The 21,514-nt window shown below is 47.3% G+C and overlaps 1 protein-coding gene across 6 annotated transcripts in view; it reads left to right on the top strand.

Annotated features, from left to right (window-relative positions):
• Positions 1–21,514, top strand: part of HMGXB4 (HMG-box containing 4) — a 160,677-nt gene that overhangs the window by 109,229 nt on the left and 29,934 nt on the right. For all 6 annotated transcript variants that reach the window (XM_030208126.1, XM_030208101.1, XM_030208116.1 and 3 more), the window contains exons 7-8: positions 1,027–1,091; positions 18,086–18,191. In XM_030208126.1, the coding sequence (XP_030063986.1) occupies positions 1,027–1,091; positions 18,086–18,191 (171 nt within the window). The remainder of the gene's footprint in view (positions 1–1,026; positions 1,092–18,085; positions 18,192–21,514) is intronic.

Raw genomic sequence — 21,514 nt, 5'->3', positions numbered from 1 at the left:
CAGGTCCGCAATATTACCAAGAATGTGTGGAAGATTCTTTCTACATTGGAGTTGGCATCTGGTCAGGCTATTCCATCCATGTTGATCAGTTTTGATGCTGAAAAGACCTTTGACCAGGTGGTGTGGGACTTTTTATTTGGGGTATTGGATGCTTACAGAATATGTGGGTTTTTCCAAGAAGCAATTCATGCTATGCATTTTCTTTCTTAGCCTCAAGTATGGGTGAATGGATTGCTTTTCTCCCCTTTCCCCATACATTGTGGAATCAGACAGGGTTGCCCACTATCACCTCTTTTATTTGTTCTTATTCTAGACCCTCTGACTTCGTGACATTCAGAGGAATCCAGACATACAAGGTTTTCAATTGGGCATAGATGCTTTCAAAATGGCAGCATTTGCTGATGACTTGTTAGTTTATGCGATTAATCCCCAAGTCTCAGTTGTGGCCCTGTTAGAATGCGTGACTGAATTTGGGGATTTCTCTGGTTTTAAGTTAAATTTCAAAAAGCTGAAGCATTGCATAGGGAAAGGGACCAAGGTGTGGGTTGGCGGGGGCCCTTTCCATTGAAATGGGCTGGTGATTCTTTTTATTATCTGGGGGTGGTGTTGTCTATGGATACTTCAGGACTATATCGTATGAACGTTGACAGGTTGTTGCAAGACACTAAACTCCAGTTTCAGAAATGGAGTCATTTTACCTTTATCACTAATGGGTAGGAGAAATCTCTTCAAATTGATTCTTTCCTCGCTGGCTTTGTTTTACAAGTTTTGCCACTACATGTTTTGCGGAAAATTGTTGAATAGACTGAGAGTGTATAGTGGAAAATCCTGGCACATAAACATTCTCTATGATTGAAGTTCTTTTGTTTCTCAAAAGCAAAGGATCCTGTTTTGGCTCAAGTCATGTTATAGCTCCCTTCTTTCTAAATTTTACTGTGAGCTCTTTATGACAGGGACTTTTCAGCACCAATATGTCTTCTGTGTTATCATGTGCACTGATGTTTAATTTATTCTTTTCACTGCCAGATTTTGGTGAACTGAGCAAGAAGCTGGCTGAGGTGTGGAAGCAACTCCCAGAGAAAGAAAAACTGGCAAGTACCTGTAATCCCCAGTGATGCTTCATTCCCCTTTGTATTCTACCATGTGCCTTCCCCCACTCCTGTCTGCTGTTGTCATAGTGTGGTCTTTCACTTAGCCCAGGGGTAGGCATGTTTTTGGGCTTGAGGACCTTTGTAGTGATTTGAATGGTTGGGGTCCCCCTTCCCTTATAGAAGTTTAACCAAGGAGCAGAGATAATAGGGTAGGGAGATTGTCCCCTGCCCTTATCTCCCCACAGAGTTCAGCATAGAAGGGAAGGGTACACCTGAACCTCCCACAGACTCCGCGTGGCTGTGGAATTATATGAAAAGGGTTCACTTTTTTTTTCTCACCCACTAATAGAGACTAATAAAGTTGGGGAATGGGATTCTCTGTTTTGGCTAAAATTTGCAGTTGGTTTCAGTTAAAACTGAAACTGCACCCCCCCCCCTACGATCACTCTCGGCACCCCCCCCCCCCCACTTCATTCCCAGCACCTGAAGGACAGTCTATCTTTAAACTTCCTGGTGGTCTAGTGGGTCTTCAGCGTAAGAACCTCCTCCCCCCCCCCCCCAAGCAGGTTTCACAGCCAAAATGGCTGCCAGGACATCCAGTAGGTTCCCATACAAGGCTACAATAGCGTGCAAATGCCCATGTCCAAGTCTCTACCTGCTTCGAAAGATATGCATTTGTGCATGTACTCTGCATGTACCTGAGTATTTTATTAGTCAGTAGAAATTTTAAACAGTGCCCAACAAATTTTCTGTCCACATTGATACATATCATGAAATTATTCTAATAACTGTGGATTAATTAATTTCTGTTTTTAGTACACTCTATAGATATCAACTTTTGTTTTGTAAGGTAAATGTCCTAATAAGATTTTTGATAGGGAGAAACAAGGCTCAGATTTTATGTGCACCACTCATTCAAGCAGCCCAATAAGGGATAATAATTATTCTGTGGAATAGATATAGATTTCATCATTGTTTCTTATCTTCACATTGAGTGCGTTTTGGATTTTTTTGTTTTGCATTTAGAAATTGTTACTGATTCCAAATAGTTGTTACAATACTGGTTTTGTATAATGCAGTGTCAATGTTTTTCCCTGCATTATTTGAAATCAAAATGGCAATAACATTTATCTGAATTAATTTCATGATGAATAAGTATTAACATTTGTAGTGTAGCTGGTTTGATAAATTTGCTTCTCATACCAAATCTCCAACCTGGTCTTCACAGTGCTTCAGGATTTTGACAAGAGCGAGTTTGAGCTCCTTGAAAAACGAAAAGACCCCCATGGCCCAGCGAAATGGAAAAGACACCCCCAACTCCCTTTCCAGATCCACTGTAATAGCTAATGCTTCCAACTTTTTGATAATTAAATTTAAAACCCAAAAAGTCTCCATATTCAACAAAACTCTCTAAAAGGGTGGCCAGGGACACATGAGCACATGGTTTTGGATGTGTCACTACGGCCTCGCTTGCTGTATGCATTTCTGTTACTACTCTGAAAGAGAAGGAACTGCAGGTTCTTCAAAATTGTGTTTCTTGGAGTATTAAACACTCAAGTACTCGATATATTGTTGGAAGACTCCTGAAGAAGGCGCTACATCGCCGAAACATGGCTGTGTTGAGTTGACCTGTTATAATAAACATTATACTTTTTTCAAATATACGTCTCCCTTATTGATTGGAAAGAGCCTATCTTCCCCCACTCTTCTCTTTTTTTCTTCCTTTATTGTTTCGTGGGGGTTAAGTGCACCTCCACACTTTGTGTGGTTTCCTTTTTTAGATTACACATGAGCATTAGTCAGTTTGATCGATACACCATCAGCAAATTCTGCAATTTTAAAATGTTCAGTTTCAAACCAAACTCATTGGATTCCAGGATTTCCTTGTACTTCCCTCAAAAACAGATTCAGCGTTAGAACACTTAAAAGTGGGGACAGAGGACATCCCTGTCTAGCGTGCCGGTAAATAGCAAAGTCCTCCGAAATCTTCCCATTAACCAGCACTCTAGCCTGCGGACCTGCATACAATATCCTGACAAAAATGCCGCCTTATTCCATATCGTTCAAGAACATGAAGCATGAAATCCCACCTAATGCAATCAAAGGCTTTCTCTGCATGAAAGCTTATTAAAAGCAAGGTTTTATTTTCCCGATGTACTTTCTCTATGGGGGATCTTACTGCTCTCAGATCCTGTCTTTTACATTCGTTGAAATTTCATTGCTTATTAGCTGAGATGAAACTCTTGATGACATGCTCAGTTGCCTCTCTCTCTGAATGGATGTATTAGTTTATACCAGATGACAATTTTCCCTAAGTGGCTGTATGTTTTGCAGGTTGTTCCCATCAGACTGTTTAAGAAGGATCTGAAAAAATTGAATGGCCTTGTTGGCACTTTTTATTGGGGGAGAAGAAAGCCTAAGATGCAATTGTCATTACTTTATGGAAAGTGGAAGGTGGGGGGAGGGGGTCTTGGTCTCCCGCACTTGAGGAAATACAACCAGGCATGTTTATCTCGTAACTTGAAATATTGGTTGTTGTGTACTTTTGACTATACTCTGGTCATAGAAATGGTTTTATTTGGGACATGGCACTTTCATTATTTACTTCATATACCATATGGGCCCTTACCTAAGGAATTGAGAAACAGCTGTCTTTTGAGACCCCTAAAAGAGTTCTGGAAAGACTTTATTAAGGGGTTGGGGGGGGGGGGGCAATGCTGCTTGTACTTCCTTACTACTAATCTGTGGAAATGGTGACTTTGCGCATGGCCTAGAGAACAGAGTTTTTCTCACATAGGAGGGCGAGGGTTTTTCTCTTCTTGAGCAAATTTTGACCCCTGAGGGAGGGCTGCTTTCCTTTTGCTGCTATTACTACTGCTGCTTATCATTTTCAGAGCGCTACTAGATAGAGGGGATGCAGGGGCGCCATTTTTGCCTATTGCTAATTGTCCCACCATGTGCATTCCTTGGACCTTTTGCCCGTAGCAATGCCCCTTGGTGAGAAGTTTAGTGCCTTTTTTGATGGAGTGTAAGACAACAGGGTTGCAATCTCAGGCTTGCAAATGGCCCTCTAGTCTCTGGATCCCACTAAGCCCTATGGACTTATACAACAAGCCGTCGAGTTGGAGGTAGCATCCCTGATGGGGCTTTTAAGGCTAGAATTGCTGCCTCCCCAGATCACGCAAAATGTGGAGGAATGGACGGGACATTGTTTCATGTACTCTGGACTTGTCCTCAGCTTGCCTCCTTTTGGGAGGACATTTATGTGTATCTTAGACGTTTTAAGTTCTCAAATTATACTTTCTTTTGTCCCTTGGATACTACACCTGTGAGGGTGGTATGAGAATACAGAGTAGGGGGCCTACAGGGTAGGGGACCTGTTCTGTGAAATAACAGTGAAAGCCTTTAATCTTAGTGCCAACTGGTAAGATTGCTGATCTTCAGAGGTTTTTTTTAGGGCTATAATGGCATCCAGTGAAAATGAATGTGCCTAGGCCCAGCAAACCAAGAGACCTCGGGGATCACAGTTGTATGTGGGAGAGGAAATTATAATCCCCACTGACCAAAGTGCAAGAGGTCAAACACCTACATAACAGTACTTAAAAGATCACCTCATTGCCACACCAAAGCTACCCCCAGAACCACCCTTGGGAATTATAGGATTGGTGAATGCCAGATCCAGCTGCAAAGCAATCCTCAGTGATCCAGGATGTCACCCTTTGCTAAAGAAAAACAGCCTTCAGGACAAACTTGAAAGTTACCGGCCAGTATCCAACATCCTATTTCTAGGAAAACTTATAGAACAACTCAGTGTTCAGCTCAGTGATTGGCTAGAAGAGAGAAACTGGCTAGATCCATGTCAATCTAGATTCAGACCCGGTTATGTAACAGAAACGGTTCTCGTACCTCTACTAGATGATCTTCACAGAAACTGAGATAGGAGATTTGCCTCAGTGTTAGTACTGCTAGATTTCTCAACAGCTTTTGACACTGGATCATAATATCATGGTAGCACAACTGGCAGAAACAGAATGGCTCTCTGAGGACAAGCAGGCTTGCATATTCTCACGTGTGGGTAAATGCCGATCCATGTCATCCGGTCTGGCATTTATGCCAAAGTAAAAAAAAACAGAGCTTTAGTGAAGCACGAGCTGCGCTCCACTATGCATGTGCGAGTGCCTTCCTACCCGCCGCACAAACGCGGTCCTCTCGGTTTCATTTTTTCTGCATTAAGAGAGGCTGTGTTCTACCAGTGCTCTTCACACGTTTGGTTTTCAGAGCTTTTGAGTGCCTTCAGCTTGTTCTTTCTTGCTTTTCTCTCTTTTTATTTTATCTTGGTTTAAAAAAGAAAAAAAGAGTCCCTTTATTTTTCTTAGTTTTCTTTTTGGCCCGCGTTTTAAGTTTCCTTTATTTTTTGATGTGGGCTGCCCTTAGGCCCTGACTCCGGTTGGGAATCCTTTTTTTGTGCCTTTGTCCCATTTTCAGGCACCATCGAGCTGTTTAATTTGGCTGGTAAAGTCTTCCTATCCATGTCCATAAAGACTCTCAGTGGCTTCAAGTGTTGTACCCGGTGCAACTGGACCCAGGTTTCCCGGGAGGCTCAACGCGAGAAGATTTTTGGAGCCAGGTCTGGATGCTCGACATCAGCATCATGTCCAAGCAGCCGAGCTTCTGATCCCATATCGACCCCAGCGGGTTCTGCAGCCTGCACCCCAACTGGTGCCTCAGCTTTTCCCGATGTCGGTCCTCAATGAGCGCATCCAGGCCTTGCTCCCTGAGCTGCTGGATGGCCTTATGCAGTGATGTGCATCGGTATCGGGGGTGCTTGCACCTACCATAGCTCCTGCTGCGGCCCCCCCTGGTCCTCAGCCTTCGGTGCGGCTCCGACACCACCTGCAGCCCCAGTGTCGACTGCCACCCAGGTCAGTACCCCCTCGACGTCGGTAGAGGAAGCTTTGCTGGGGTCTCGGCGGGAGCTGGGGTCTCAACGCCATTCTTGAGGACAGGGTTCCTCGGCATCGAGGCAGGCTTGGTCTCGGTCATCTCGTAGAGAGATGTTATCCAACACCGAGGAGGAGCACTCATGGGAATCAGAGGAGGATCCCAGATACTTTTCCTCTGATGAGTCTTATGGGATCCCTTCTGAGCCCTTCCCACTACCTGAGAGGAGACATGCACCTGAGAGTCTCTTTTTTTCCATTTTTTGTGAGGGAAATCCTGAGGCTATTCCATTCCCCGTAGAAGTGGAGGATAAGCTCGGGGCCAAGATGATCGAGGTCCTGAATTACACCTCCCCTCCTAAGGAGGCTGTGATGGCTCCTCTCCTGGAGGTACTCAAGGCAGTCCTTGTGAGAAACTGGGTGTCCCCTCTGTCACCCAAGAAGATTGACACCCAGTACTAGATCTACGGTGAGCCTGGTTTTGTGCGGCCTCAGTTGCCTCACAACTCCATGGTGGTGGAATCCACCCTCAAAAGAGCCAGGAGTACTAGAGATTATACCTTGGCTCCCCAGGCAGAGAAACTAGAACCCTGGATTCTTTTGAGAGAAAGATGTACCAGGCTTGTATGCTCATATCCCGTATTTAGTCATACCAGCTCTTCACAAGTGTTTACTTGCAGAAATTGGTGAGAGAGCTGTCTGACTTGGTCGATACGCTACCTCCGGAGCAGGCAGAGCCTTTTCACCAGTTGGTCAAGCAGCAGAAGGCATGTCGAAAGTTCTTGGCCAGGGGCACATTCAACACTTCTGATGTGGCATCCAGGATCTCTGCCCAAAGTATAGTAATGCGCAGACTCTCATAGCTGCTTGTTTCTGATTTGGAACATTCTGTTTAGCAGAGGTGGGCAGATGCCCCTTGCCAGGAGGATAATCTTTTTGGAGGTTGAAGAGTTCGCTGACCAGATTAAGAAACACACGGATACTATCTCTTCTCTCTCCATCTGGACACCTTCTGCATCCACCTCCTCATCTGGGAGGTATTTTGGCAAGTCAAGGAGTGCCCCTTACTACTGCTCCTGGCGTAGGTACACTCCTTTGGCTCGTCAGCCTGCCCCAGCGTGCTCGTTCTCGTCAACATCGTGCGCCTAAGGCCCCTTCTGCTCCCCATTCAGAGCAAGGGACGGGTTTTTGACTGGCTCCAGCAGAGCATAGCCGCAATAAAAGTGTCTTGTCACAGACAACTTGCCGGTTGGGGGGAGGTTAAAATGAGGGTGGCCTCTTTTAACCTCCGACTGGTGGGTTGTTAAAATTGTCCGGTTAGGATACACCCTAAATCTGGAATCCAAACCTCCAAATTGCCCACCGGGATCTCAGTCCTACAGCTCCCAGCACAAGCAGGTACTTGCAGAGGAACTCTCCACCCTTCTACAGGCCCAAGCAGTCGAACCTGTTTTACCAGGGGAATAAGGGCTGGGATTCTATTCCAGGTACTTCCTTGTGCAAAAGAAAACGGGGGATGCGTCCCATTGGGACTCCATGCGGATGACTATTTGGGGTACTTGAACTGCTAGGGTTTGTTTTAAGTTACCCCAAGTCCCATCTCCATCTTGTCCAGAGATTGGAATTCATAGGAACCCTGCTCGACACGCAGAAGGTTTGAGCCTTCCTCCCGGAGGCCAGAGAAGACAACCTTGTCTTGCTAGCCTCCAAGGTTCGAGACTCTCGGCATGTCACAGCTTGGCAGCTGTTGAGATTGCTGGGCCACATGGCTTCCACAGAGTATGTTACACCCATGACACATCTCTATATGAGATCAGCTCAATGGATTCTGACTTCTCAGTGGTATCAAGCCTCGGGAAGTCTGGGAGATGTCATCCAAGTGTCCCCAGAGCTTGTTTGCTCTCTTCAGAGTGGACAATTTGATCCAGTTTGACTCTGGGACTTCCATTTCAAATTCCTCAGCTGCAAAAATTGTGACGGATGCATCTCTCCTGGGCTGGGGAGCTCATGTAGATGGGCTCCACAATCAGGCAACTTGGTCCCTTCTGGAAACAAATCTTCAGATCAACCTGCTGGAGCTTCGAGCAGTCTGGAACACTCTAAAGGCTTTCAGAGATCAGCTGTCCCATAAAATCATTCTCTTTCAAACGGGCAATCAGGTTGCAATGTATTACATCAACAAGCAGGGGGGCTGTGTCAGGAGGCTGTCCAGTTGTGGCATTGGGCTTGCCTTCATGGCATGTTTCTCCAAGCCACTTATCTGGCGGGCGCAAGCAACACCCTGGCCAACAGACTAGGCAGGATAATGCAACCGTACGAGTGGTCTCTTCACATGAGCATAGCCCGCAAGGTCTTCTGAGCGTGGGGCACCCCCTCGTTAGATCTTTGCCACTCAATCATAAGGTCCCTCAGTTATGTTCCAGGCTTCATGCCCATGGCAGAATAGCGTCGGATGCCTTCTTCCTCAACTGGGGGACAGGTCTCCTGTATGCTTATCCTCCAATACCTCTAGTAGGAAAGACTTTGTTGAAACTCAAGCAAGACCACGGAACCATGATTCTGATCGTGCCTTACTGCCCGAGGCAGATGTGGTTCCTTCTTCTGGAATTATCCTCCGAAGAACCATGGAGATTGGAGTATTTTCCGACCTTCATCACTCAGAACGAGGGCTTGTACATCCCAGCCTCCAGTCTCTTGCTCTCGCAGCTTGGATGTTGTGAACTTAGAATTTGCATCCTTGGGTCTTTCGGAGGGTGTCTCCTGGGTATTTCTGGCTTCCAGGAAAGATTCCATGAAGCGGTGTTACTCTTTCAAATGGAGGAGGTTTGCCATCTGGTGTGAGAGCAGGGCCCTGGATCCCCTTTCTTGTCCTACACAGACCCTGCTTGAATATCTTGTACACTTGTCAGAGTCTGGTTTCAAGACCAACTCTGTAAGGATTCATCTTAGTGCAATTGGTGCTTATCATCGATGTGTAGAAGGTAAGCCCATCTCTGGACAGCCTTTAATTGTTCACTTACTACTACTACTACTACTACCATTTAGCATTTCTATAGCGCTACAAGGCATACGCAGCGCTGCACAAACATAGAAGAAAGACAGTCCCTGCTCAAAGAGCTTACAATCTAATGAGAGGTTTACTTTTGTCAAAACCCCCTGTCAAACCTCAGCCAGTATCATAGGATCTCAACGTCATTCTCACCCAGCTGATGAAAGCTCGTTTTGAGCCACTGAATTCCTGCCATCTGAAGTAGTTAACCTAGAAGGTCATTTTCTTGGTGACTGTTACTTCAGCTCGTAGGGTCAGTGAGCTTCAAGCCTTAGTAGTGGATGCACCTCATACTAAGTTTCATCACAACAGAGTAGTCCTCCGCACGCACCCTACGTTCCTTCCGAAAGTCGTGTCGGAGTTCCATCTGGGACCAGTCAGTTGTCTTGTCAACATTCTTTCCCCAACCTCATGCCCATCCTGGCGAAAGCAGCTTGCACACCTTGGACTGCAAGAGAGCATTGGCCTAATACATGGAGTGGACAAGGCCCCGTAGACAGTCCGCCCAGCTTTTGTTTCTTTTGATCCCAACAGGATGGGGGTCGTCATCAGGAAATGCACAATTTCCATTTAGCTGGCAGATTGCATTTCCTTCACTTTTTTCCAGGCTGGGCTGGCCTTGGAGGGTCATGTCACGGCGCCTAATGTCAGAGCCATGGCTGCGTGGGTAGCCCACTTGAGGTCAGCCTCCATTGAGGAAATTTGCAAGGCTGCAACGTGGTCTTCAGCCCACACATTTGCATCTCACTACTGCCTTGAGCAGGATACCCAATGCGACAGTCGGTTTGGGCAGTCAGTACTGCAGAATCTGTTTGGAGTCTAGAATCAAACTCAACCCTTCTAGGCCCATTTTATTTTGTTCCAGGCAACACTCTCATTCAGATTGTATTTAGTGTCAGGTTAATTTGTGTAATGTCCTTGCCGTTGCGAGGCCCAATTGACTGCTGTTTGTTGTTTTGGGTGAGCCTGGATGCTAGGGATTCCCCACACGTGTGAATATGCAATCCTGCTTGTTCTTGGAGAAAGCAAAGATACTTACCTGTAGCAAGTATTCTCTGAGGACAGCAGGCTTCGTATTCTCACAGTCCCGCCCACCTCCCCTTGGAATTGTCTCCTTCATTATTTTATTTTTTCTTGCTTTGAAATTAAACTTAGATGACTGCTTTCGTGTGGCAGGGAGGAAAGCACTCACACATGCGCAGTGGAGTGCGGCTCGCACTTCACTAAAACTCTATTTTTTACTTTGGCATAAATGCCGGACTGGACGATGCGGATCGGCGTCTACCCACATGTGAGAATATGAAGCCTGCTGTCCTCAGAGAATACCTGGTACAGGTAAGAATCTTTGCTAACAGGTTCCTCCTGTGCTCCTCGTTAAGGCCTGGGAAAGGAGTCTTCTTTTTCGCGAGTTTTCGCTGTTGTTTTGGTTTCTTAAAAAAAAAAAAAATCCCCTTTTTATTTTCTTTAGTATCTTTATTCTCTTAAATTTTAAGTTTTCTTTCTTTTTTGACACAGCCGGCCTTTAGGCCGCGCGGTCGGGTTTCTTCCCTTTTTTTCTGCCCTTTTCTTTGCACAATCGTGTCGTTTGATTTTGCCGAAGCCGTTTTTCCTCCCATGTCATCAAAGACACCCAGCAGCTTCAAACGTTGTACTCGGTGCAACCGGACCATCTCAGGTACCGATACTCACTCTTGGTGTATCCAGTGCCTTGGGCCCGACCATAGCCCAGCACTTGTAGTCTGTGTCTTTGTATGCAGAAATGGACTCAAGTGGCTCGAGAAGCCCACCGAGAAAATCTTTTGGGGGCTTGGTCCGGTCCTTCAACATCAGCATCGGTACCGAGGTCGGCGGCGTCGACATCAAGGGAGGCATCAATGTCGGGAGCAGAGGTAATGGCTGCTGAGAGACCAAGTCGCGCTGGGAGCAGTGAGGCATCGAGTGGGTCTTCACCTGTCTCGAGGCTTCCTGTTATGCAGGCCTCTCGTGACAAACCATCACACCCGAATGATGGGCATCGAGTGAAGGCGAAGAAGCACCTTCATCGATCTCCTGCTACACACGGTGCCAGGAGCTCGGGGGCATCGAGGGATTTGGCACCCGAGAAGCATCGGCGCCGAGAGGACTGCTCCCTCTCTATCTAGGAGGTACCGATGCGTCGGTCTCCTGGCAGCTCGGAACCTGCTCCTGAACCTCGGCAGATTCTGCTACCGGTTGTTCACCGACCCCGCAGCCTTCTCCGATTGCGGCTTTCGATGAGCGCATCTGGGCCCTGCTTCCAGAGCTTCTGGAAGGACTTCTCCGCCAGTCTGCTTCAGTGTCAGGGGTGCTTGCGCCTTCCGTATCGTCTGCTGCAGCGGCGTCTGGCCCTTCACCTGCGGTGAGGGTCCCCGTCCTCGGTGCCGCTTGCCACTAAAGTCAACTCCCCTTTTACGTCGGTGGAGGAAGCTTCACCGCAGTCCAGGCGGGCGTTGGCCTCTCAACATCACCATCGAGGACGTCGATCCTTGGCGTCGAGACAGGCTCAGTCTCGGAGTGCTCTGAGAGAGATCCTATCTTGATACTGAAGAGGAGTGTTCGTGGGAGTCAGAGGAAGATCCCAGGTACTTTTCTTCTGACGAGCCCAATTGGGATTCCCGTTGAACCTTCCCCTCCACCAGAAAGGAGACTATCTTCTCCGGAGAGTCTGTCCTTTACATCTTTTGTCCGGGAAACGGATACGGCTATTCCTTTTCCTATGGAGGTTGAGGATGAGCCCAGGGCTGAGATTCTCGAGGTCCTGGGCTATCCTTCTCCGCCTAGGGAGGCTGTGACAGCTCCTCTGCATAAGGTACTGGAGGAAGTCCTTATGCGGAACTGGTTGTGATCTCAAAGAAAGCTGATTCCCAGTATCTGATCCACAGTGAACCTGGGTTGATGAGGTCTCAGTTACCCCACAATTCCATGGTGGTGGATTCAGCCCTCAAAGAGCCAAGAGTACTAGAGACTCTGCTTCAGCACCCCCAGGCAGAGAAGCTAGGACCTTGGACTCTTTTGGGAGGAAGACGTATCAGGCCGCTATGCTCGCAGCCCGAATCCAGTCTTACCAGCTCTTCACAAGTGTCCACTTGCGGAACTCGGTGAAGCAACTGTCTAGCTTGGTTGATGCCCTCCCTCCGGAGCAGGCCTAGCCTTTTTGCCAGGTGGTCAGGCAGCAGAAGGCGTGTCGTAAATTCCTGGCCAGGGGCTCATGACTCCTTTGATGTGGCATCCAGAATCGCTGCTCAGGGTATAGTGATGCGCAGACTCTCATGGCTGCTTGTCTCTGACCTGGATCATTTGGTCCAGTAGTGGATGGTGGATGTACCTTGCCGGGGGACAACCTTTTTGGTGAGAAAGTAGAGGATCTTGTTGACCAGATCAAGAAGCATAATGATGCTATGGATTTTCTCTCCCGCCGGGCGTCCTCTGCTACTATCTCCTCATCTTGGGGGGAAGAAGAGTGCTCCCTATTCCTATACTAGGCGTAGGTACACTCTGGCTTCCCGACAGCCTACCGAGGCTCAGCCCCAGCATGCTTGTTCTCGTCAACAGTGTACACCTAAGGCCCCAGCTGCTCCCCAGCAAAAGCAAGGGACGAGCTTTTGACTGGCTCCAGTTCAGCATAGCCTCTGTAAAAGTGTCCGTACTGGGCTACTTGCCGGTTGGGGGGAGGTTAATGTTTTTTTCACTAAAGGTGGTCTCTTATAACCTCCAGCTGTTGGGTTCTTCAAATAGTCCGGTTAGGATACACCCTCAATCTGGAATCCAAACCTCCAAATTGCCCACCGGGCGCTCAATCTTACAGCTCCCAGCACAAGCAGGTACTTGCAGAGGAACTCTCTGCTCCTCTAAAGGCCCATGCGATCAAACCCGTTCCACCAGGGGAAGAAGGGCTGGGATTCTATTCCAGGTACTTCCTTGTGCAAAAGAAAACGGGGGGATGCGTCCCATCCTAGACCTAAGGGCCCTGAACAAATTACTAGTCCGAGAAAAGTTCAGGATGGTTTCCCTCAGCACCCTTCTTCCCATGATTCAGGAGAATGATTGGCTATGCTCTCTGGACTTAAAGGATGGTTACACACACATTTCAGTACTTCCAGCTCACAGAAAGTACCTTCAGTTTTGGCTGAGACACAGCACTTTCTGTACCGTGTACTGCCCTTTGGTCTGGTGTCTGCACCCAGAGTGTTTACAAAGTGTCTAGCAGTAGTCACAGTGTCGCTACGCAGACTGGGAGTGCATGTATTTCCTTATCTCTACGATTGGCTAGTGAAGAGCACCTCAGAGGTGGGTGCTCTGGAGTCTATACGAATGACTAGTCAGGTGCTAGAGCTACTGGAGTTCATAATAAATTACTCCAAGTTCCATCTCACTCCTGTCCAAAAATTGGAATTCATTGGAGCACTGCTGGAAACGAAGACAGCTCGGGCTTATCTTCCCGAGACAAAGACGGACAACCTCCTGTCTCTGGTGTCACAGTTCGAGCATCTCAGCAGATGTTGAGACTTCTGGGACACATGGCCTTCACAGTTCATGTAACGCCCATGGCATGTCTATATATGAGATCAGCTCAATGGACCTTAGCTTCCCAGTGGTATCAAGCTGCAGGGAATCTAGAGGATGTCATCCAATTGTCCACCAATTTTCGGAATTCTCTTCACTGGTGGACGATCCGGGACGACCATTCCAAATTCCTCAGCCACAAAAAGTGCTGATGATGGATGCATCCCTCCTGGGGTGGGGAGCTCATGTAGGTGGGCTTCACACTCAGGGAGTCTGGCCTTTCGGGAAACAGGTCTTCAGATCGACCTCCTGGAATTGTGAGCGATCTGAAACGCTTTAAAGGCTTTCAGGGATCGGCTGTCCAACCGAGTAATCTTAATACAGACAGACAATCAGGTTGCGATGTACTACACTAACAAGCAGGGGGGCACCGGTTTTGGCCCACCGTGTCAGGAAGCCGTCCAGATGTGGCTTTGGGCACGCCGTCACGGCATATTTCTTCAAGCCACTTATCTGGCAGGCGTAAACAACAGTCTGGCCGACAGGCTGAGCAGGGTAATGCAACCTCACGAGTGGTCACTGAACATGGGCATAACTCACAAGATCTTCCGAGCGTGGGGCACCCCCTCAGTGGATCTTTTTGCCACTCAGATCAATCATAAGGTCCCTCAGTTCTGTTCCAGGCTTCAAGCCCGTGACAGACTAGCGTCAGATGCTTTTCTCCTGCATTGGGGAACAGGCCTTCTGTATGCGTATCGTCCCATACCTCTAGTAAGGAAGACTTTGCTGAAACTCAAGCAAGGCCGCGGAATCATGATCCTGATTGCACCCTTCTGGCCGCGCCAGATTTGGTTCCCTCTTCTTCTGGAGTTGTCCTCCGAAGAACCATGGAAATTGGAGTGTTTTCCAACCCTCATCACCCAGAATGAGAGGTCGCTTCTACATCCCATCCTCCAGTCTCTGGCTCTCACGGTCTGGATGTTAAGAGCTTAGAATTCGCCTCCTTGGGTCTTTCAGAGGGTGTCTCCCGGGTCTTGCTTGCTTCCAGGAAAGATTCCACGAAGAGGTGTTACTCTTTCAAATGGAGGAGGTTTGCTGTCTGGTGGGACAGCAAGGCCCTAGATCCTCTTTCTTGTCCTACACAGACCCTGCTTTAATACCTTCTACACTTGTCGGAGTCTGGTCTCAAGACCAATTCCGTAAGGGTTCACCTCAGTGCAATTAGTGCTTATCAATGTGTAGAGGGTAAGCCTATCTCTGGACAGCCTTTAGTTGTTCGCTTCATGAGAGGTTTGCTTTTGTCAAAGGCCCCTGTCAAACCTCCACCAGTGTCATGGGATCTCAACATCATTCTCACCCAGCTGATGAAAGCTCCTTTTGAGCCGCTGAATTCCTGCCATCTGAAGTACTTGACCTGGAAGGTCATTTTCTTGGTGTCTGTTACTTCAGCTCGTAGGGTCAGTGAGCTTCAGGCCCTAGTGATAGATGCACCTTATACTAAGTTTCATCACAACAGAGTAGTCCTCTGCACGCACCCTAAGTTCCTACCAAAGGTGGTGTCGGAGTTCCATCTGGAACCAGTCAATTGTCTTGCCAACATTTTTTCCCCGACTTCAGGCCCACCCTGGCGAAAACCCACCTTGGACTGCAAGAGAGCATTGGCCTTTTATGTGGAAGTGATTTATAGTAGTAGTAGTAGTAGTACATAAGTACATAAGTAATGCCACACTGGGAAAAGACCAAGGGTCCATCAAGCCCAGCATCCTGTCCACGACAGCGGCCAATCCAGGAAGCCCTTCAGGCAGGGACGCCCAGTTGTTTGTTGCTTTTGATCCCAACAGGAGAAGAGTCGCCATCAGAAAACGTGCAATCTCAAATTGGCTAGCAGATTACTTTTCCTTCACCTATGCCAAGCTGGGCTAACTCTGGAGGGCCAGGTCACGGCTTATAATGTAAGAGCCATGGCTGCGTTGGTGGCTTACTTAAAGTTGGCCTCTATTGAAGAGATTTGCAAGGCTGCAACGTGGTCATCAGTCCACACATTCACATCTCACTACTGCCTTCAGCAAGATACCCAATGTGACAGTCAGTTTGGGTAGTCAGTGCTGCAGAATCTGTTTGGAGTCTAGATTCCAACTCCACCCCCCTAGGCCCGTTTTTATTCTTTTACAGGCTGCACTCTCAGCTAGCTGTATATAGTTTCAGGGTAATCTTATATTATGTCCTCGCCGTTGTGAGGCCCAATTGACCAATGTTCATTGTTTTCAGTGAGCTTGGATGCTAGGGATACCCCACATGTGAGAACAAGCAGCTTGCTTGTCCTTGGAGAAAGCGAACATACTTACCTGTAGCAGGTATTCTCCGAGGACAGCAGGTTGATTGTTCTTACAAACCCTCCCACCACACCTTTGGAGTTGTTATCTGTTATTTCATTTAACTGAGGAGATGCACGCGCGCCAGAAGACTGGCAAAAGTTTGTTTATTTTTTGCTCTTGCAAAATGCCGGTTCCCGGGCCGACGCAGATGTCTACCCACATGTGAGAACAATCAGCCTGCTGTCCTTGGAGAATACCTGCTACAGGTAAGTATGTTCGCTAGAAGGAGGGCCGGCTGTGAAAATTACTGGATAGTGACAATATTCGGTTGCTGTCTGGATAAGTTTGCATTTACTTTAGGCCCCCTAAATCAATAGTGCTGGTATAGGGACAATAAAATAATGATATTTAGTGTTGCAGGCTGATCTGAAAAAATACATTAAAGCATCAACATGGCTGACACTGCTGCTGAAAATTCACCCTATTCACAGGTATTGTGGCCATGTCATGGTTTATCACAGTGCTTCTCAGCCCTTGCCTGGAGGCACACCTATCCATTCAAGTTTTTAGAATTACCACAATATCCATGAGATTTGTATTCAACAATTATCCCAATACATGCAGATTTAATTTATGCATATTCATTGTGGTAGTCCTGAAAGCCTGACTGGTTGAAATCAGGGGTCTCTTCTTTTATGTGTAAAGGCTGCTACTAAGAGAAGATTTCCTTTTCTAGGTGTTTAGTAGTCTGTTATACAATAATTATGCAGTTGCAAGGTAAAAAGGTGCTAGGCCATTTAAGATCTTATGAATAAAAGAACAAAGCTTAAACTGGGCTCTGGCCTCTGTAGGAAGCCAATGCAACTTCATCAGAAGTGGAACAGCTGATTTATATCTAGCTGAGAATATCAGTAGAGCCACTGAGCTTTGCAACAATTGAATCCTATTCACTAGAGTTCTTAAACAGCCTATGTATACAATGTTGCAATAATCCTCTGTGTATAGTATCAAAGCTTGGACTATCAATCTAAATTCAGCAAACTCAAAATATTTGTGAATTGCCCTTGATTTTTGCTTCACATGAAAAGATTTCTGTACTAGTTGTTTTACATGGCCGGAAATGGGCATTAAATTGTCAACCACAACTCCCAAAATTCTTGAGTTCTCAAAAATAAATCTGAGCTAATAGCAAAACTTGGTGGAAACAGGTTTCAAAGAACCAATGTCTTTTCCCAGTTCAATTTCAAATGGTTGCTAGTAATCCAACATTTGATTAGTTGGACAGAACTCCATTATATTATCTAAGGGAGAGGGCCAATCATTTGAAACTGGTAACAATAGAGTAATATCATCTGCATATATGTAAAATGATATTTTGAATTGTTCGAGTACCTTACCCAAAGGTTAGAGCAAAATATTAAATAAAGAGGAGGACTAGGCAGGCCAACACATCATCTCCTGCTTTCCTTTGTGGGCCAATATGAAGGGGAATACATTAAGTAGCGTTAGGGCCTTAAGTTGTGTTATTTGTCCCTTAACGCATCTTAAATAGCCTAATGCTACTTGACACAAAATACTGCAGTGATATTTAAGTTACCATGGGTTAGGCAGTAATAACATGCAAATGCATAGGGGTTACCTTTAAAATCAGTTGTGGCAGGGGGAGAGGCTTTGGGCTGGAGCGAGGCCCACTTCTGCCTAGTCTGGCAACATGGGAAAATGTTTTTTTCTAGAAGTAGTCATGTGAGACTACTACTAAGGGTTTCATTTTCCTAAAGGTGCTGGACCAGGCATGAGCAAGTGGGCCTTGCTCCTTCCCAAAGATCCCTGACCACCATTGATATAAAAGGTAGTCACTTTGGGGTGTGGGGATGGTCTTGGGGGGATGGGAGGGGGACACGTTATTCTCTTGCCCTGGATGGCAGGGAATCAAGGTATGGTAGAAAGCAAACTTTTACTGCACCTTGATGAATTCCCCCCACAGAGTCTTCCCACCTTCTGGGAGGCATTGTCAGTGTACTGTTGCCTCCATCCAGCCCATGCAAATCAACACTGCCTCTTCCTCTTTCTCCTCTTTTCACCACCATAATTGAAGTGGAGCATTCCGTATCTGATAAAACTCATCATTCTGATATTCTAAGTGCTTTTGTCTGATTTTCTGTGGTGCAGGTATGGAAGCAGAAAGCGCAGTACATACAGCACAAGCAGAACAAAGCAGAAGCCACCACAGTCAAGAGGAAATCCAATGCTTTGGAGGCTGTTTCAAAAGTTAAAGGTATAGCCAAAGGTCTGTCTCCATGAGACTGAATGTGCATGGACTTAGGGGTACAGAGGGAGGCAAAAGAGTTCTCTCTCTTATGCTGCAGCACTCGTACATCAGGCTCAAAGGCTATTTTTATCTTAACATAGAAACAAAGGTTCTCTGAGGGCAAGCAGGCTTACCATTCTCACAAGTGGGCCGACGATCTGCATCGCCCGGGATACCGGCATATAGTCGGCAAAGAAAAAATCTTCCGGAGCCTTCTGGGTGCATGATGTGCCCCATTGCACATGCCCGCAGTGTGTCGTCAGTTTTTTTTCTTTCCGCGAGAGGAAGTGGCTGTGTTTCACATCACTTCTCACGTGCCCGGAAAGAGCCTTACTGGGTTTTTGGAGCTTTTTCCTCTTGTTTTTTCCATTATAAAAAAAAAAAAGTTTCCTTTACCATTCCCTGAGGGAATGGGAATTGGCACCCAAAAAGCCGACGCCAATCTTCCTCCATCCAGGAGATGCCGATGCGATGCGTCTTTCTCCCAGCAGCCGAGATCCCGCTCCCGCACCCAAGGCGGTTCGGCAACCTGACTCTGCACCGGCCCCCCCAGCCTTTACCGATGGCGGCTCTCGACGAGTGAATCCGGGCCTTGCTTCTAGAGCTCTTGGAGGGATTGATGCAGTGATGTGCATTGGCATAGGGGGTGACTGCACCTGCTGTGACTCCTGCTGCAGCCCCATCTGGCCCTCAGATTGTGGTGCGGTCTCTGGCACTGGCGCCGCTTGCAGCTCCGGTGTCCATTGTTACCCAGGCCGGCTGTCCTTTGACGTCGGTGGAGGAAGCTTCGCCAGAGTCGAGGCGGGAGCTGAGTCTTCAACATTGTTCTCAATGACGTAGATCCTCCACTTCGAGGCAGGCTCAGTTTTGGACATCCCTGAGGGAAGTGCTGCCCGATACTGAAGAGAAACGCTCATGGGAATCAGAAGAGGATCCAAGGTACTTCTCCAGTGAGTCCTATGGGATCCTTTCTGAGCCTTCCCCTCCACCTGAGAGGAGATTCCACCTGAGAGTCTCCCCTGCACCTCCTTTGTACGGGAAATGGAAGAAGCCATTCCATTCCCCATAAAAGTGGAGGACAAGCCCAGGGCCAAGATGCTCGAGCTCCTGGACTACACCTCTCCACCTAAGGAGACAGTGACGGCTCCTGTCCATAAGGTACTCAAGACAGTCCTCATACGGAACAGGGCGTCCTCTCTCTGTCCCTGTGATCCCTAAGAAGATTGATACCCAATATTGGCTCCACAGGGAATCTGGGTTGGTGAGGTCTGTTACCCCACAACTCCTTGGTGGTGGATGGCGCTCTCAAAAAAGCCAGGAGTACTAGGGACTATGCCTCGGCTCCCCCAGGTAGAGAAACTAGAACCCTGGCCTTCTTGTGGAACTCGGTGAGGCAGCTGTCAGACTTGGTCCATGTGCTTCCTCCAGAACAGGCCGAGCGTTTTCACCAGCTGGACAAGCAGCAGAAGGTGTGTCACAAGTTCTTGGCCAGGGGCACTTAGGACACTTTTGACGTGGCATCCAGAATATCTGCCCAAGGTATAGCAATGCACGCTCTCCTGGCTGCCTGTTTCTGACCTGGACCATTTGGTCCAGCAGAGAATGGTGGATGTCCCTTGCTGGGGGGATAATCTTTCCGGAGAGAAGGTCAAAGAGGTCGCTGACCAAATCAAGAAGCATACAGAGGCTATGTCTTCTCTCTCCCGCCAGACATCTTCTGCAACTGCCTCCTTATCCAGGAGGTATTTTGGTGGATTGCGGAGTGCTCCCTATTCCTACTCCATGCGTAGGTATGCTCCTGCGGCTCGCTAGCCTGCTCATCCTCAGCCCCAGCGTACTCGTTCTCATCAACCGTGTGCGCCCAAGGCCCCTGCCACTCCGCAGCAAAAGCAAGGGACAAGCTTTTGACTGACTCCAGCAGAGCATAGCCACAGTCAAAGTGTCGGTGCCGGACGACTTGCTGGTTGGAGGGAGATGAAATTTTTCACCAAAAGTGGCCTCTTATAACCTCTGACAGGTGGGTTCTTCAAATAGTCCGGATAGGATACACCCTCAATTTGTTATCCAAACCTCCAAATTGCCCACCAAGAGCTCATTCATTCAGCTCTCAGCACAAGCAGGTACTTGTAGAGGAACTCTCTGCCCTTCTAAAGGCCCAAGCAGTTGAACCCGTTCCACCAAGGGAAGAAGGGCAGGGATTCTATTCCAGGTACTTCCTTGTACTGATGGGGGGATGCATCCCATACTAGACCTGAGGGCCCTGAACAAATTCCTAGTCCTAGAAAAGTTCAGGGTGGTTTCCCTGGGCACCCTTCTTCCCATGATTCAGGAAAACAATTGACTATTCTCTCTGGATTTAAAGGATGCATACACTCATATCCCGATACTTCCAGCTCACAGGAAGTATCTTCGATTTCGACTGGGAACATATTACTTTCAGTACGTCATATTGCCCTTTGGCCTCGCGTCAGCTCCCAGGGTTTTTTTGAAATGTCTAGCGGTAGTTGCAGCGTCGCTATGCAAACTGGGAGTGCATGTGATCCCTTATCTTGACGATCAACTGGTGAGGAGCACCACGGAGGACGGTGCTTGGGAGTCAATGCGGATGACTATTCAAGCGCTGAAACCTGCTGGGAGTTTGTAATAAACTAAGTAGATAAGTACTTAACTATTGTCATACTGAGACAGACCAAAGGTCCATCAAACCCAGCATCCTGTTTCCAACAGTGGCCAATCCAGGTCACAAATACCTGGCAAGATCCCAAAAAAGTGCAAAACATTTTATGTTGCTTATCCCAGAAATAAGCAGTGGGTTTTCCAAGTCCATTTTAATAGTGGTCTATGGACCTCTCCTTTGGGAAGCCATCCAAACCTTTTTAAAACCCCGCTAAGAAAACCGCCTTTACCACATTCTCGCAACGAATTCCAGAGTTTAAATACATGTTGAGCGAAGAAAAATGTTCTCCGATTAGTTTTAAATGTACTACTTTGTAGCTTCATTGAAAGCCCCCTAGTCCTAGTGTTTTTGGAAAGAGTAAACAGATGCTTCACTTATACCCTTTCCACTCCACTCATTCTATAGACCTCTATCATATGTCCCCTCAGCCGCCTTTTCTCCAAGCCGAAGAGCCCTAGCCACTTTAGTAGCCTTTTTTCATAGGGAAGTCATCCCATCCCTTTATCATTTTCTTCGCCCTTCTCTGTACCTTTTCTAATTACACTATATCTTTTTTGAGATGCAGTGACCAGAATTGAGCACAATATTTTAGATGCAGTCGCACCATGGAGCG

Source organism: Microcaecilia unicolor, chromosome 1 (genome assembly GCF_901765095.1).
Source record: "Microcaecilia unicolor chromosome 1, aMicUni1.1, whole genome shotgun sequence".
Lineage (NCBI taxonomy): Eukaryota > Metazoa > Chordata > Amphibia > Gymnophiona > Siphonopidae > Microcaecilia > Microcaecilia unicolor.
The sequence above is the reverse complement of the archived record's forward strand: the minus strand, read 5'-3'. Positions and strand labels throughout refer to the sequence as shown.